Source organism: Coloeus monedula (genome assembly GCF_965178545.1).
Source record: "Coloeus monedula genome assembly, chromosome: 2".
Taxonomy (NCBI): Eukaryota; Metazoa; Chordata; class Aves; order Passeriformes; family Corvidae; genus Coloeus; species Coloeus monedula.
Window position 1 is genome coordinate 42,604,162 of NC_138782.1, and position 17,428 is coordinate 42,621,589.

Genomic DNA, 17,428 nt, shown 5'->3' on the forward strand with positions numbered 1-17,428 from the left:
CCACTGACTTCTGGCTGCAGAGTACACACAGCTGGATGTCTGCAAATCAGGCAGGACACCATTTCTGCATATAGGTTAATGACTGTTCTGCGTCACCATCATGTAAGAGTACAGACACTGAGCCAGAGACCTTAAAACAGCACTTTATCTGCCTGGCAACTTTCTAATAAAAACAAAGCTTATTTTTCTGGCTGTAACACATTACATGAAGTGAGCATTCGTAAAGCAAACTAGACTGAAGCAAAAAGGATAGAGGGAAAATTATACCCCTACTGATGTAAAGTGACTTAAGCTATGCAGCCACTTTAAGTCACCAAAGATCCGTGCTGACACCAAAAGAATCAGTTCCATCCTCTCCCCCTCATTTCTCACTGCCACCATTACTCAGGCAGCAGAATTTGTACATACATAACATGAGCTAAGTAAATCATCTAGCAAATTTCTTTGCTGAAAATATTGCATTCTGAAAAACTGGGATATTTTGTTATCGGAAATATTTTATATGACTATAGACTTTATCTTTCCAGAAGAAAATCACAGATAAGGCTCATCAGTATCTGTTCCATTCTATAAACAAAATGCATTCAAATTAATCTTTTTGACTTGGCAAGTGTAGTTTTAAATCTGGTTCTGCTTATTTTTGTCTAAAATCCAACACTAAAGAAACCACATCTGTATGACTGTCTTTAGTGTAATAAATATGGCCACCTAAAAGATCACTGTCAGGAAAAGCGAAGTAGCAGGGAAGGCAGAAAGACCTGTTGGATGATAATGGTAGCATAAGTATTGCTTGACACTTTTAACACAAGTTTGGGGCAAATTAGCCATAATACAGGGTTTTTAAAGTGTAAGAAAAAACAGACAAATCCCACTGTTGCACCTGTTTATGCTAAAACTTTGCTAGGAAAATGGTCAACAGTTACTTTGCTTTAGCAGTCGCTTCAAAAACTTGCATGAGGACTCCCACAAAAATATATCTTTAGTTTAAAGTCTCCCCCAAGAATTTGAGCAACTGGTAATAAATTCCACTAGCAAAATATGATTCTTGATGCTAAAAATTTTCCAAAGCACTTACTTGGTTTTAGCATCAAGATCCTTGACCCAGACTATAAACTGTGTTTCAAACATACAATGATTTCTTACAGTGATTTCAAGCACCTTAGACAAAATCATTATTTTTAAATGACCATAGCTCATAAAAATAAGAAGTATTAGTTTCTGTTTTATCTTCTGCTTACAAAAAGCATTGTCACAACCTATTCCCTTGATTCATGACATTGTTTTTCTGATTGCATTTGTGGATTATAACAATAGGCCTCCTGCAGTGTTGCAGTTTGCAAACTATAAAGAAAGTAGTGAACAGTCTATTGCTATGTACTTCTGTTCTGTTAGGTAATCTCTTTAAAGCAACAAAAATTACTGCTACCTTAGTATGATATATAGTCATTACCACCAAAAACAGTAACGGCTCGATAAAGCCTTTTCCATCCCTTGTCAACCATCATCTTCTACAGAAAACACCATCTTCTAGGAAGTAACAATAGCCCCTCTATGTAAAATGAGAATTATCACCAGAACTTAAACCCTAAACACCTCGGAAGTCAGCCAGAAAACAAAATCAGTGTTTCTAACCTAACCTTCTTGGTAATTTCCTCCTTTGTATTTTACCTGGTACATTACAAATCATTGCTAGAATTGCATTAATTTTATGTTTGCAGACAATCTCACAAAATTTAATATCATTACAAAATTTATGATCATTGTCAATCCAGGCTGTCTCAAAAGAAAGTTTTCTGGGTCTATTTGGCAAGGTATTTTACCTAAAGCAACCCAACAGAAGTACCCCCAGAATTCAACACACTGGGTTTTAACTTCTATGTCACTGTTCTTATATAAAATTGACTTATTACATGTTCCAAGTAGGAACTTTTGAGATGGTATATCCAGTAATTTACTGAGGCATACTGGATAATTTTAATTCAAAATTTATCAATTTCAGATCCAAGAAGACCAAATTATGTTCTCAGAACAGACACTACAGGTTGATGGATAGTATTTGCAACTCAAAATGGGTAAACTAAACTTCCAAAATTAGTACCAGTATATTTCAAAATAAAAATACCAAAAAGTTCAAAATATTTTTAAAAATTGTTAGCCTATTTTGCCTTCGAAAAAATGGTAGAACCTAAACACAAAAATTATAATAGTCAAGTTATACCAAAACCAGGTTTCCTTTTTAAATCTGAAAATAACTGAGCTGTTCAAAGCTAAATATTAATCACAAAGTACTTACCTTCTTGTCTGTTATTTTTCCTTTTTAGCCATTTTTCCACAGTTTCCGCACTTACACTTTCTGACACAAACTCATCCAGTACCTGGGGGTGAAGAGAAAGATACGCCTTCACTTTTTCATCTGTTAGGCCTGAAAGAGAGAACATTAATTGATTACATTATTTGTATGAACTCCCTCATATGAAAAAAACACCTAGAGACAAGCAAGAATCAATATCCTTTTCTTTAACACACTGATTGAATATATGACTATTTAAATAGAGCAGAGAGAGCAATATCCAGTCAAACAAATGAGCTGTCATATAGAAAATGGTAGAAGCAAAGTGTATCCATACAGGATACTGTGTACAAAAGTCCCCTAAAGAAACATAGACATTACCCAGGAGAAACAGCCAGGTAGGAATTCGCGACTATGATTGTAACTATAAAATTACTTAGTTCCAAGATATGCAAGATGACATATTGATAAAGAAACTGGTTAGAAGGAGATAGAAGAAAGTGAACTGGGATGTCTCATAGAGCACCAAATTCAGTATTCTCACTGCAAATGGCAGCAAAATCAACACAAACTATTATATAACATGAAAATCATATGCAATTTTCAAATACTAGAATTACTTAAGTTACTTTAGATAAATAAACTGTTTTCACATGCATGCTTCCATTACTTTAGTAATTTAGTTATCAAAATGAAAATAATTGCAGATAAAAGGCATTTACAATATCTGCAACAAAAAGAAAACTCCAGTAAACATTTTAGAAAAAGAAGAAAAATTCAGAACCTCAGATCCTTGACATTCATAAATAAATTTTCAAATTCACAAAATTATAATCTGTTTATACACTTCACAAATCCCCCAAGAAAAACGACTGGCCAGAGGGAGGTGAATCCAGCAGTGCTGAGGTTTTCCAAAGGGGGAAGAAATAAGAAATGCCTGTCCTGAGGGACTTTGCTCCAGTCTGTCACAGAGAGCACAGGCACCCCGAATGCAAAAGTCTTAATGAGATATGAGGGGAAGAGGAGTTACAACCACTCTCATGACTCCAAATACACCATCTTCTCTTGTGTTTTGTGTATTTAAATATAATAGTAAATTCTCCACAGAAAGCAGTCAAGGTTCAGCAGAAAAGAATCACCCCTCTGAACAACACTCAGAGAGTATTCATGCTACGAAATCCGATCAATTCTCCTATTTGATGTTTTGCACAGTATCAGAACGTGATGAACAGAGCAGTAGTGCAATTTCAGTGCTAGTCAATGATGGTAATATTTAAGATCTCTTATAAATGTTTACTATGAAAGTCTTCAGGAAGCAACACCAGAAGACAAACCAACAGCTCCCATCTGCAGGGCATCAACCACATACGTCACTTTCCTCACACCGACTGCACCACATCACTCCACCACATCAGCCCCCACCAGCCCAAAACTGGTTTAAACTACCCTTGCTCCTAATCCAAAGGCAACAGTTTCTGTTGGATATCATAGCCTCAAAAAACAACATAGCCACTTAAGGAAATTCCCCATATCTGAATCTCTTGAATAGGAGCTAATTGAGTGAGCATCCTGATTTTCATTAGTAAAGAACAAAAGGTTTCTCCTAAATCAATAAAAGAAGTAGATAATCAGCAAGTGGGGCGAAAACAAGCAAAGCCCCACTACTTTGATTGTTTAACCTTAGGTGATAGCTTGTAAAGTTAGATCATAATGCAGCTATAAAGAAGTACAAGTGCCAAATGAACAAGATGATTTTAAAGCCAATACAGGTATGACCTCACATTCAGAAAAAATCAAATTCATTAATATAATTCGGTAATTTGTTCAAATGAGAAAAATGCAGTACCTTGAAAAAGTATTTCTAACTCCATAGTAAGAAAATTTGCTAAGGAAACATGTTTCAAGAACCATTCAAAAGACTACTGCATTTTAAAGATTTAGCCATCACAAAGCCGTCAAAAATTTATCTGCCCTTGAAGTTCTACATGAAAAACAATCAAAGCACACTTTTCATAAAATGTCTGCTACTTCCAAGTTGTCTTTAGACTGCAAAAAAAAACCCTTTTTTGCTTCTAGTAAGAAACTATGACATGAAAAGATCATAAAATTAGCAACTGGATTTCTGAAAGGACTGGTTTGTTTCTTCAGTGAAAATAACCTTTCTTTCCTGATTCAAACCTTTAAATGTTGTGGGTTTTCTAATACATACATCAAAATTCAATAAAACGTCAATTTGAAATAAGACTTCAGTCTACAGGTCTTAAGTTTAATATTCAGATATCATGCAACTTCGCAACCTAAAGGTAAAAACTCTGCTTTAACCTTATGCAGAAAAGTGATTCATGGAGCTGATACAAGAAATCCTTAACAGTCTTTACATTACCCTTTTTTATTTCACTAAAGGCATCTGTGCAGATGTGCTTTTTCAATGTGTGATTTATAGATGGGAGCAAGAAGAACAGGATTTACAACTATGTTTGCAGAGTTAAAATGGAGTAATTTAAACCTATTTTCTACATAGATTAAGGCCAATTTATCAGTCAGCTCTCAACTGTTAGCCTGGTGCATCAAAACACACTCCAAACATACACACAAACTCCACAATCAAAACTAGCAATGACACATTGTCTCATACAAAGCTAGTGTGAACATTGCAGGCTGCTTAATAGGTGATTGCCTGGCCTGCTCAAGCCTAGTTTCTCCTTTTGATCTACCAGCAAAGTTTCTTTTCAACAACTCCTACATTTCATTAAAGATAATGTAAATTAGAAGCCTAAAAGAGATCAACTGCTTTCACAGACCAATCTCCCACTGTCCAGTGTAAGTACACCAACAGCTTCATTAGTCAAAATCTGTAGCACTAAAAAAAAAAAACTAATTAAGATATGAAAAAATTAGGAAATACTTGTTACAGATTGCAGTACTATGCAGGTAGATCATTTTACATGTACTGACCCAGACATTTTTCAGGAAGCCTCAAGTGTGTGAAGATAGTTTCAAACAAAATGTGTATTTGAATGACCAGGAAGGAAAAAAGCAAAACAATGGACAAAGTTTAGGGAACAGAAAGATTCTTATAATAAATGTGATCAATATTCACCCTGTTGATTACCACCATCCTCATACTGTCTATGTTGGATTTTAGGAGAGATAGAAACAACGAACACTTGCAGTCTTATATGCTGCTGTCCTCTTAAGAAGTCAGAGAAATGCTCTTTGGAAAATGACTGACTATCAACACTTTAAAATAAAAGCATAAAACACTAGGACTTCTATCTTAAGAAAGAAAATGGGGTTTTGGCAGATGTGACAAATTATACCAAATTCAGCATCTTAAAACTCACAGTGAGTTTAAATTATAATAGTACTACAAGGAAACACTGTAGGCTTGTCTAGACCAGTAAACTGAATATTGTAGGGCTGTTCACTGACATTAAACCAAGTGGCCTATAACTCCTTCATTCTTACTACTAAGCTTTCTTGATCTCCAACAATGAAGCTGAGGGAAAACTGAAAGCTTGATTGCCTGCTGGGAACCATTCCTGGCCTGACCCTACCCCAGAGCAACATTTGAGACCTGCCCAGGACATCACTAACTGGCTTAGAAAATGCGATGCCGAGAACCATTCCAGACAAAAACCCAATTCTAGTGCATAAGAATGCTCCTTTGCACTGCTTACTAACTCAGATATAGCATAGCTGGGTTTAAAAATAAACCAAGAAACAAAACCACTTCAAACATCAATTATCAGTAATTATTCCTTGCTTTTGAGCCAGTCTTCAACCGCCTTCCTTTAAAGAAAAAAAAAAAATTAATAAAATCAAAAATCACTAGATTTTTGCTTTCAGCTTTTTATGCTTCCTAAAATATTTAAAACCTTTCTTAGATATTGGATAACCTGTGTAGTACTGAATCAATTAATGGCTCTCCTCTCTGACTCCTAATCCATGTCACACTGCACCCTCCTCTGAGAATAGCTTCACTGAGCCCAGTATAAAGAAGAACTGACTGTGAATGAGCTGAAAGAATTGAAGCCTAGAGCTATGTTTAAAAATCTGCTCCATTTATCAACATGAGTCACACACGTCATTAGCAATTCTTGCAATTTTTTCATTAGCGTTGTGATATTTGGTCTTTTCTCTAAAACCACTAGCTTAATCAAATTTCATGATTAGGCAAGAATTTTAATTTTCACCTAAAGTTTCTGGTTCCCAGTCTGGGGGACACATGGGGAGTCAGGGAAGAATGGGTAAAAACTGATGAGCCAGCCTAATACTTATCAAGGGTCAGCATTTTATCCCAGACAGCTACACTCTGAAAGACTGCAGTCATTTCTTCCCTCAAAACCTTTGCAACAGTCTTTGATGAATTTGGCACACCTTTTTCCCATTTAGACTGGATCCAATGGTTTGAAAACACATTGTGAGGGTATACATTGGTCATTCATTATAAGAAATCAGGTGGATTTCACATATCAAGAAGGCTTTTACCAATAAACATGAAAGGAAATAACTATAAATGTTGTCAATGTTGCATCTGTTAACAACAAGAAAAACAAAAAAGTAATTCAGACAGAAAAAAAAATACACAAATTAACTTGTTTGGTTTAGGAAGCAATTCTTCCCTGAAAGTAGAGGAGCCGCAGAGTCACAGCAAATATGGGCAAAGTCTTAATATCTCCAAGTAGCTAACAACATATTGTACCACGTAGAAAACCTTCAAGCCAAGGGAAAGAGAAATATAATGGTGGTGATAAAGATAAAACATCATCTGAAGCAGAAAACAACCATACCTCAAATAAAAGTGAAAAACTGCCTAATTTGAAAATACTTTTTCTCACCTGAAATAACAAAATTATGAAGAGAGAAGTGTCACACTTCCTCAAAATCAACATTTGAAAATAAATATCATACTTGTATGAAAAAAGAAGACTAGAAATATCTGAAAGTCATCCAGAAGACCTAATCTGAACACAGCTTTGCCTGTGTTCTCCTTTATCTAAACTTACACAAAGATCACCTCTCTGTATTTTTCTACAGAACTTTATAAGTGGTATTTGTAGTTATTCTCAAAAACATCCAAGGCATGTGTGTACATTGCTTCATTTGGATTAAGCATTAATCCCATTAAATCAATCCCTTCTTTGTTCAAAGCATCGGGATTCAAAACCACAGGCACAGTCAGTTTTGAAATATCCTTTTCAAGTCAGACTTTTTATCTTAATCCATTTAAATACACAGGAATGTAATGTGACCAAGTGCCCAAACCCTCTGAAACCTGACATTACTGGTCTGGCAAAAAGTATAATCACTAATGAGAAGCAATCAGAATGGTCAAACCTCTTTAACTTCTCTTTTCTTGAAAAATCAATTCACAGGCTTGTCTGTGAGGAGCTCCAGTCACCTTTTTTGCCCCTCCTACTCCAAATCCCACCTGCATTGCTAGAACAAACCTAACACATGGCTCCGGCATATCACCAGTGAAAACCAGTAAAGCAGTACCTGAAAACACCTCACCACCTCACTGCTGATTTGGGTATTTTAAAAGGGCATATGTTTGTTTCATAGATAATAAATTTTACTATTAATCATTTCAAATCTTCATTAAAAGGTGAATGTTTAATTGCACCAGCCTCCTGTCACTGCATAAACCTGCAGGCTCTATATACATGTAAATGACAGCAGTAGCCATGTGACATCTCAGCCAGAATGTCAGCAGCACTGCTGAAGTTTTACAGAGAGAAAATAAAGACTAGCTCAGCTAAACAGAGCTGGAATGTGCTCATACAGAAGAATATCAACAACCACGGCATCCTGTATCCTGTAATTCAAATCCCATACTCCTGATGAAAAAGCCATGGATGCACTTGAACATGCCAGATGCTGAGCTAGGCATGGACATAAGGGCCTTTAGTTTCCACCAACTTTCATGGTGGTTTTTCTGATATTATCAGCATCTTGCAAGCCTGAGCCCTAGACATCTGCAGATACTCATCTGCTTATGTCTCCCAAAATCTAACACTCAAGAACTGCACAGTACTAGCAGCTCTGAGCACTGCTTCAGTATTAACTTAAAAAGCAAAAAATCATGTAAGACTCTTGATGAAATCAGTTTTCATTAGCTAGAGCTAAAGGCCTATAATCGGTCCATAGGAATTATATGTATGCCTAATGGAGTCAACGTATTCTCATTTGAACTTTCATTTTTCATAGGGTTTCAAAACACACTTCAAATTGTCTGAATGGCATAATCCTGCATGTACACTGTTATGCTGTAATATTATCCATTAGTCGATGTATGGGGCTTTTTAAAACTCTTACTCTCCTGATTTGAGATTAGCTTCTCTCCAATTCTCATTAGCACACTGGAGTAACTCCGAGGGGTCTGTAAAAAGCTTTATTCTCCTTCCAGGTGCATGATGGAACCAAATTTGGAAATTTAATTAACACTCTGGAAAAAGCTAACAAAAGGACTACAGACATGGTCTAGGACTTGCAAATTGTAATCAAATAATTTCAAGCATTTGCTTGAGAAAGTTATGGATCATCTTAAGGTTACTGATAAAAATAATTATTAACATAATTATAAGTAATGCATTATACTGAATGTATTTGTAGCTGTATAAGGAACATCTCAGGATAATTATTTGCCTTTTTCTTTCTCTTGTGCAACACATGGAGCCAGGGTACCTTGCTCCTGCCCAAAATATACCTAAAGGGTAATGCATGTCTTAATGAAGACTAAATAAATACTAAAATACATTAATAACTCATTTGAACAATGTAAAGTCACTCAGAACTTGCACATAATTAATGTCTTAAAAGACCATATACAGCTGCAAATTAAACTACTTAAAATCTAATGATTAAGCAAGGTAAGAGTGCCTTAACTCTTCCCTTGAGAACAGGTGTTGGGACCAAGTTCTTGATTTATGTCTTCTCCAGTAATACCTTCTGGCTGATGTAATGTCTTCCTCCCACCTGACACCTAATCGTGGAGTAGCTCCCTTTTAAGCAAGCTCTTCTGGCTTAAAAGTTGTCCCATTCCCTTTACTACCAATGTTTTACTGCTGATTTATTACTTAAAACAAACTTTCATGAATAAAGTTCTGTAAATGCTTTATAATATACTTACCAATATAAATGTGCAGTCCTGTTTATAACTGAACTTATTCCACAAACAAGATCCACTATGATGAAACCTTTAAGGGATATTACATGCCTGTGCCAAGTCTCACTCTGTTATTTCACTAAATTGGAGACAGAGAATGTTCTTTCTTCTGAAAGGAGCACCCCACTTCATCTTAACACTTAGGTTAATACACATGTTAGGACAGTTTCCCAGAGCACAGGACTCTTCTGAAATAACACCTACACACAGTCACATAACATGCTACTTAGCAACAAGACTGGACACCTGAGAGTCTCTACTTCGGTGGTACTAGGACCATATCTGCAGCACCACAGACCAGATTTGTCATTCTCTTTAAATCCCCTCCAAACTTACAGTCTTAGCATGTTTAAAGAGAAACACAGGCCACACCCTTTACAAAATGAGAAGGTACAAAACCCAGAGAAATCCATCACTAAAAAGTACTAGTAGAAGAAATATAACACAGCCACATCCAGAAATGTTTGATCTGGTTCATGGGAAGGAAGCTCTTCAAAAACAAACCATGCTAGCTCAGCATTTTTCTAGTCATCATGGCTAAAATAAAACATTTAGAAAAATATACAAATTAGTCTAGATGATGAGTTTCACAAATTCTGTAACTCCTTCAAGTCCTGCATCCAAGTCATTTATGAAGATGTTGAAGAGCACAGGGCCGAGGATGGAGCCCTGTGGAACCCCACCAGTGACAAGTCCCCAGTCTGATGTCACCCCATTCACTGTAACCCTTTGTGCCTGACCTGTGAGCCAGTTGCCCATGCATCATGTAACACAATGTTATCCAGCTGTGTGCTGGACATTTTTTCCAGGAGAATCCTGTGTGAGACAGAATCAAAAGCTTTGCTGAAGTCCAAAGAAATTACTGTGCACCAACCTGATAAGTTGTTGAACGGGAAACTTCAGAAAGGATGCAAGGAGCAGTCTGCAAGGTGCTATTCTTATTTGATCTAAAGATTGGAGATGATATTTACAGGTTCATTTCTTTTAAGACAGAAAGTGCTGCCAAGATCCTGACCTATTGATTAACACAAAGGATGTCATCTGCTAGATGCACATTAAGCCTAACAAACTGAAGGCTGAGCTGGAGCACATCTTCTTTTTAAAAAAGACATCTGATTTTAAATAAAAGACTAAGCTGTAAAAGAGTTTATTGCATTTTCCATTTAGTCTCTTCAGGTTACTAATAGGTACAAAATGGGTGTACCTATTAAATAAATAAATAAAATTTTAATAGCCCATTCAAATTGCAGTATCAATTTTTCTTATTTTAGCTTTAAACAATTAATTTTTTCTTTCATACTTTAAGGATTACCTTGAAAGAGTTTTCAGCACTACAAATCAACTCTCTGTAAAGGTACCACTGGGCTGAATGAATAACATCCATCCTCTTTACACAGTGGAACAGGCTCATTTTTCTAATTTACCACTGTATTCTTACAACATTTCACAATCCCAAAGAGATTTAACTCCAAGTATCCATACGCAATTATTCAACTATTCCTACAGTAGTTCCAGAAAACTCTCTAACTAATTCAAGTACCTTGACAAAAATTTAAATACCTACAACAAGAAAGGAACCTCTAAAATACAAAAACTCCTAAAAATCTTCCAAAAAAAATCAAGTTTTTGTAACAGAGACTCTGGCTTTATCACTTGAATGTTAGAGAGTACATCATAGCCTTCCCTCAACACCATCAAAAGCGCTGCACACTAAAACACAGCAGATGTTTTAGCAATAACGTTGAAATACAAAAAGTTGGCATCATATAATTGATCTTGGAAACCGCTTTTTACTCTACATTTTGTATTACTATAAAATATAGATACAAGATGCCTCTTTATACAAAATTGAACTTTGACTGATATTTAAAAGTAAAAAAAAACCTATTTAATTCTTTTGTGGGGAATAGAAAGCCTAACTTCAGACTAATTAAGCACTGGAAGTAAAGCACTGACTCCATCAAACTGTCAGAAAAAAGTTAGAAACTCCAATTTATTTAAAACACTATCAAAAAAGAGAATTATTTCCTTTTTTTTCTGTCAGCTCTTTTTTCCAGCTGTATAAATGAACAGAAGGAAAGACAATTTTTCAGAGATGCTATCTGTGCTCAATTGTATGGTGATGGATGTAATGATATCTCTATGTCAGTAAAGTACAGCCTAGGAAAAGCAGTATAATTTGAGGTATTTTAAAGAATACGCTACTGAAGTAAAGGAGGTTTGAAGTGATAATTAAATATTGTGTTACATACACTTGTACAACACAGACAAGGACACATTGTGCAACCCTTATTTGCACTGGTGAACACTTACAGGAGCAGTCCTATTGACGTCAGTGAGACTACTTATGTGGGTAAGAGCTCACTAACATGTGAAGAGTTGTGCAACAAAGCCTCAAACACGTCTCATTCCACACATTGTTTCAAGTTTTGTTCCTCAAACACAAATTTTTCTCTAATAGTGTTAATAATACTATTTCACTAATATTACCACTCAGAAAAATATGTGAGAGCATATAACTTGTTTAGTGGTATCTGACATAGTCCAGTTTCTCAGCTAGACACCAAATCAGAGGCACACAAGAATTGCAGATTCACTGAGAATGGCAACCTCCAGAGACTGTCACCAGATCAACCCTGTGCTCAAGCAGGGTCACCTACAGTGGGTTTCTCAGGCTCCTGGTCTGTCAGCTTTGAGTATCTCCAAGGATGGAAAGAGACCCCACACTCTGTGCAGTCTGTGCCAGTGTTCAGGTAGAAATCCCCATGTTTCAGTTTGTACCCAATGCATTTGGTTCTATTGCTGAGTACTGCCAAGAAGACCTGAACTGGCTCCACCTGTTTTACTGCCCCCTCCATAAGATACTTATACAAACAGATAAGATGCCTCCCCAAGTCTTTCTTTTCTCCAAACTGAACAATCCAGTCCCGATCATCTTTATGGCTCTTCACTGGACTCACTCTACTATGTCCATATGTCTCTTGCCCTGGGGGGTACAAAACTGGGCCCAGTACTCAAGATGTGTCTCACCAGGGCTGGGTAGATGGGCAGGATCGCCCTTTGACCTGCTGGCAGTGCTCTTCCTAATGCAGCCAGGATGCTGCTGGCCTTCTTTGCTGTGAGGGCACACAGCTTGAGCAGGTTCCACAGAATTACAGGAAGAAATGCTACAGGGATTTCTACTTCCTGGCAGGTGAAATAAATGAAAATACCTTCTACTGACTTGGATGTTGGCACCACAGAATAAAATACAACATATGGCGTTGGCTGCTTTTCCAAAAGCTTTCACTGCTGTGGCAATGGTCTATGCACGCAATCTCATCTGGCAAAACATCTTCCATCGACACTATTTTAGACAAGAATTCAAACAATCTATTTGTTACTATTATAAGAGTTTCTTGTTGGTAACCACAGTAGAACAAAGACACAGTGTTTCAGCCATGCCCCTAGTTTTTATTATAAAGCTTAAGCAAATGCCAAGAATTCAAAGCTAGTTTCAAAAATTAAAAATGAGCAGCTGCATCTTTTCCCTGTCCTCCTCCCCTTCATCATCTCCCCACCCTCTTCTGTTTGTTTTGGAGACAGTGTAGCTCACAAACATGTGTTCACCTCCAAAAAAGCATCCTTAGAAGAAAAAGAACTGGGAAGGGGGGAGAAGAGTTGGGAAGAGCAGAAGTGAAAGGAAAACAGGAGAGATGAAAACTGAGAGCTTGTATTTGTACAGGACTCAGGAAACATGTTTTAAAAATTTCCCACATTCACAGGATGCATATCCTGCACTGTGCCTTTGCTATAACAATTTATACAAACTTTTCACAGGGAAAGATGATAAAGTACTCAATAAGAAAAACATTCTGGTAGAATTGCTTCTAATAATCACTATGTAACAACCTGGTCTGTGTAAAGCCTATTTGAACTTGGCCATTAGCTACATTCAGAAAACACTTTAAAACAATAAATATGTCCATACAAGACAGACACTATAAAACACATATTTCCACAGGCCTGGTCATAAATTTTCACTTTAATGTGTTGCAGTACTGAGGGCTGAGATTCTGATTTCTGTCCAGCTCGCTAACCAGCCATATAGCTCTCATGAACCCATGATAGGTCCCTTACAATATCATACAATGACAAAAAAAATACTAAAGCCATACCTAAAAAAATCACAATGATAGCACATAAACAGACTGATCCACTGCCAGAACTAGCCAGTTAAAAGCTGCATCATAAAATATCCAACAAGAGAAGTACACAAAAGGACTTCAAAAATATCAAATTAGACAAAATAGAGAGATTTAACAAATAGGTAGCTATCAACGTTTTTAAAGTCCTTCAGATTCACTCTGGGAAAGCCTCCAAGACTGCAACTTCTGTAGGCTGGAGAATATAAATTTTAATACTATTCAGTTTAACTGACAGTGACATGAAAGATCTGGAGAAAATCCAGTGCACCCAAGATAACTAAAAAATGACTCCATGTTGTACTGCAAGAAAAATGGCAGCAGGAGGTCTCACAAGGATATGGTATCAATGACAAAAAGCAGTCATAAACACTAGTGCATTACTCTTTCTCCTTTGCTACCACTGTCACATTATTTTACAGAGTAATGGCTTAGTAATTTTGTGAACAGCAGTTCTGAGGACTTAATAGTGCTGGCACTGTTCATGTTACTACACAAGCTAACAAATGTACCTGATAGTCAAACTCATCCAAGTCCCTGGCATGTCTTTCCAGCAAACAAGCAATCCTGCAATGCTTCTGGTTAAATGACTGTGACACACATACTCTAACTTGATTGCAAGACATCCAAGCATTCCAAAGTCAGTAGACACCACCAAATATTTTCATAAATAAGTTGAGTGCGCTTAGCATGGCAGCAGCTGGGGAAATTTTAGTCTCTATGGATTTTTAATTGGTGGGGGGAGGGGGGCAGGGAGAGGTACAGAGATTAGTAAGAGGAACAAAGAGGGATGCAAAGGGTAATTAAAAATGCATCAACTCAAATTCTTTAGATACAGTCATCCTCTCGTGATAGACAGGCTCAAGAAATACTGGATGTATTATCAGCAGGAAAAGGCCACAGGGCCACACAGATGGCTATATTTTCACCACGGATAAATGGGCAGAGTAAAGCTAGGAGAAACACAAAGAAAATGCAGAAGAAAACTTGAGAGGCATGAGGATGAACACAGGTCAGAGAGTACAAACACTATTCAAGAGATAAAGGAATGACTAACCAAACCAGTACAAAATTAACCAGAAAAAAACTCAAACCAAACCAAACAAAGAAACAAAAAAAATAAACCAACCCAAAACACAAAAGGACAGCTTTTACCAGAATCAAGTTATCCTGTCTACCTGTGTGAACCTTTATGTTGTAGCAAAGAGTGAACAGTACGAGGATAGGAATAAGCAGTCCAGGCTGAGGGAAGGCAGATCTCTTCATACAGCAACATTGATAACCTCCTCTGGTCTACAGGGATTGGAGATTACAGCCAAAATGTGGAAAAATGAATGCATGCCATTTGAGAAGCCACATAGCTACACTAACTTGCAAGTACATAATGTCTAGAAAAGATCAGCTAGCACACTATTTGGACAAAATAAACAAGTACTTTTTAAAAATATCCAAATCTAATCAATTAGTTTCTTAGAAGAAGTCGGAAAGTAGAATTTCCTAAGAAACACAAATATTCCAATATTCTGAAATTTGGTTTTATTTCTAACCAGTGTTAAAAAGACAACTTTATAGAAGTATGAAAATTGGGGACATTTTTATTTGTTTCTCATTTTACTACTTAGTACTTTTATTATTTTCTTTAAAATTCTGAAAAATATAAACTGAGTTATTTCCTCATAATCTTTCTATTAGAAGTAACATGTCTGTACTTTCATTTCAACAAAGCTTCATTTTCCAGAACAAACAAGTGAGTGGTGAAAGCCCATATCTCTATGCCACTCACAATTCCTCTATTACGCAACATGCAGACATGTGCTACTTTCTTTAATTGTCCTTACTAGAAGCACTGGAATGAACTAAACCTTACTAATTGATTTATTTGGCAAACCATTAAGGAAAATACATTACACATAACATGAACTTTCTTAGAGAGAGGCAAAGAAAATAAGGTGAAATCAAGCAGTGTTTTTCAAGTCAAGAAGGCTACCTAATCAATCTGAAATACCACCAAAAAGACACAAAGTTGAGTCAAAACTGCTATTCAAGAACAGTTTTGTGCATAACCATCCCTCACTGAGCACTTACGTGTTCAATTAGGATCTTTTAAAGCTATAGTCAATATGTTTGCAAAAACCATCATTTAAAAATAAAAATATTAGTAAACTGGATTAACATTTACAGCTCCTCTTCAGAAAAAGAACAGTATAACATAATAAAAAAAAAAAAACAAAAACAAAAACAAAACTCGCCTGTAAGAACTTTTTTGGAAGACTAAATCCCAAATACGACAGGCGGCACATGAAAAATCAGTGGGTTTACTGACGTAAAAAATAATTATCTTGAATAAAGAATTTAAAGAAAAAGATATTTTTCCATAAAGTTCAATACTTGCTAGGTAACATTATTCTTAGTTGCTTTTATTTTGCAATTAATCAGAGAAGTGGAAAAGCACTGGGTAATTTTTTTTGTAACAGTTAAGAGAATCAGAAAATTTTATTTGTTGGAGCTCTCCAGTTAATGTCAAATCCATCTTGAAGTTAAAGTGTTCTGACAAAGAGTATCACCCTTATGTCAACTATAAAACATGTAGGGGATACTTCCCAAACTTACTACAAAAAGTGAATGAAATATCTGGAGCTTAGTGGAATTCTGGAGGACAGGGAAAATTTGATTTGTTGGGTTTTTATGGTAGATGATAATAAGAACTTGAAATGAATTCTTTGGAAATCTATTGTATTCATCAGCATTTCCTTTACCCCACAGAAATTATGTTCTAAATGTTCACAAAATGTATATATAGCACACACTTTATACAAATTGACAAAACCCAAAAAGATCAGCTGGAATTTAAGTAATACCCATAAGAAAAGCTTTAACTAAGCAAAAGCTGTAAAGCCAAGCTATCAGAGTGATATTCTGCTTCCTCCTGACATGGATTGTCATGTCTTTGACTTTAAAAGACAATTTAAAAGAATAATGGCCAACAGTACATTATTTCAAGTTGTCATACATACAACATACCAACAATGGGCTTCTGGTTTGTGGTTTCCTCATTAAAAATACACAAACAATGAAAACCCTTGGTGAGAGATCAACTGATAAGAGACTCCTTGAGATTTATCTTGGAATACCCATAAATGGGACAAGCATTTCTCCTGTTATTGAAACGGAAAAAAAATAATTTTCTCCTCTGGTATTCAGGAAAACCATCTTTGAGCTTTGTTTTCATTCATGCTCAGGGCACGCATCTACAACGTATTCTGACCTATCTTAATTTCCTCTAAATCAAAGAAACACAACATGAAAAATCTCAGGGTACACTGTCATTGCTTCTGTGACCAGAGGGGTGCAAAGGGGTGCCTAAACATCCAAGAGAGTCTGAAACTATGGGTGTGATCAGTATATTGCTAACACAGGCCGAAAGGAACCACCAAACACAATATTTTATACAACCATTTTATGCCTAGTAGGAGGAACACCTGAAAAGAAGGTAAAATGAGTGCTGTTACCCTCCACAGACAAAGTTCTTTGAACCAACAACTCTTAAATCCCTGCAGTGCCTTAGCCAGCAGGCCATGAGGAGCTCTGGCTGGAGGTAGGCAAAGGAGGGAGGGAAGCATCTGCAGTAGGTCATAGGTATTACAGATACTGAGAAGTGACAAAGCCAGAAACAGAATAAGCAACAGTATTCCAGCACAGGGACCACAGCACTCAACTGGGAGCACTGGTACACCCTCCTCCAAGTTCGTTCTCATAAAACTACTTCTGGTTCCCATACAGTGG

The 17,428-nt window shown here is 36.4% G+C and overlaps 1 protein-coding gene across 4 annotated transcripts in view; it reads right to left on the reverse strand.

The window, feature by feature from the left end:
- Positions 1-17,428, reverse strand: part of PDE10A (phosphodiesterase 10A) — a 178,786-nt gene that overhangs the window by 103,186 nt on the left and 58,172 nt on the right. For all 4 annotated transcript variants that reach the window (XM_082276919.1, XM_082276918.1, XM_082276917.1 and 1 more), the window contains exon 2: positions 2,294-2,422. In XM_082276919.1, coding sequence (XP_082133045.1) covers positions 2,294-2,422 — 129 coding nt within the window. The remainder of the gene's footprint in view (positions 1-2,293; positions 2,423-17,428) is intronic.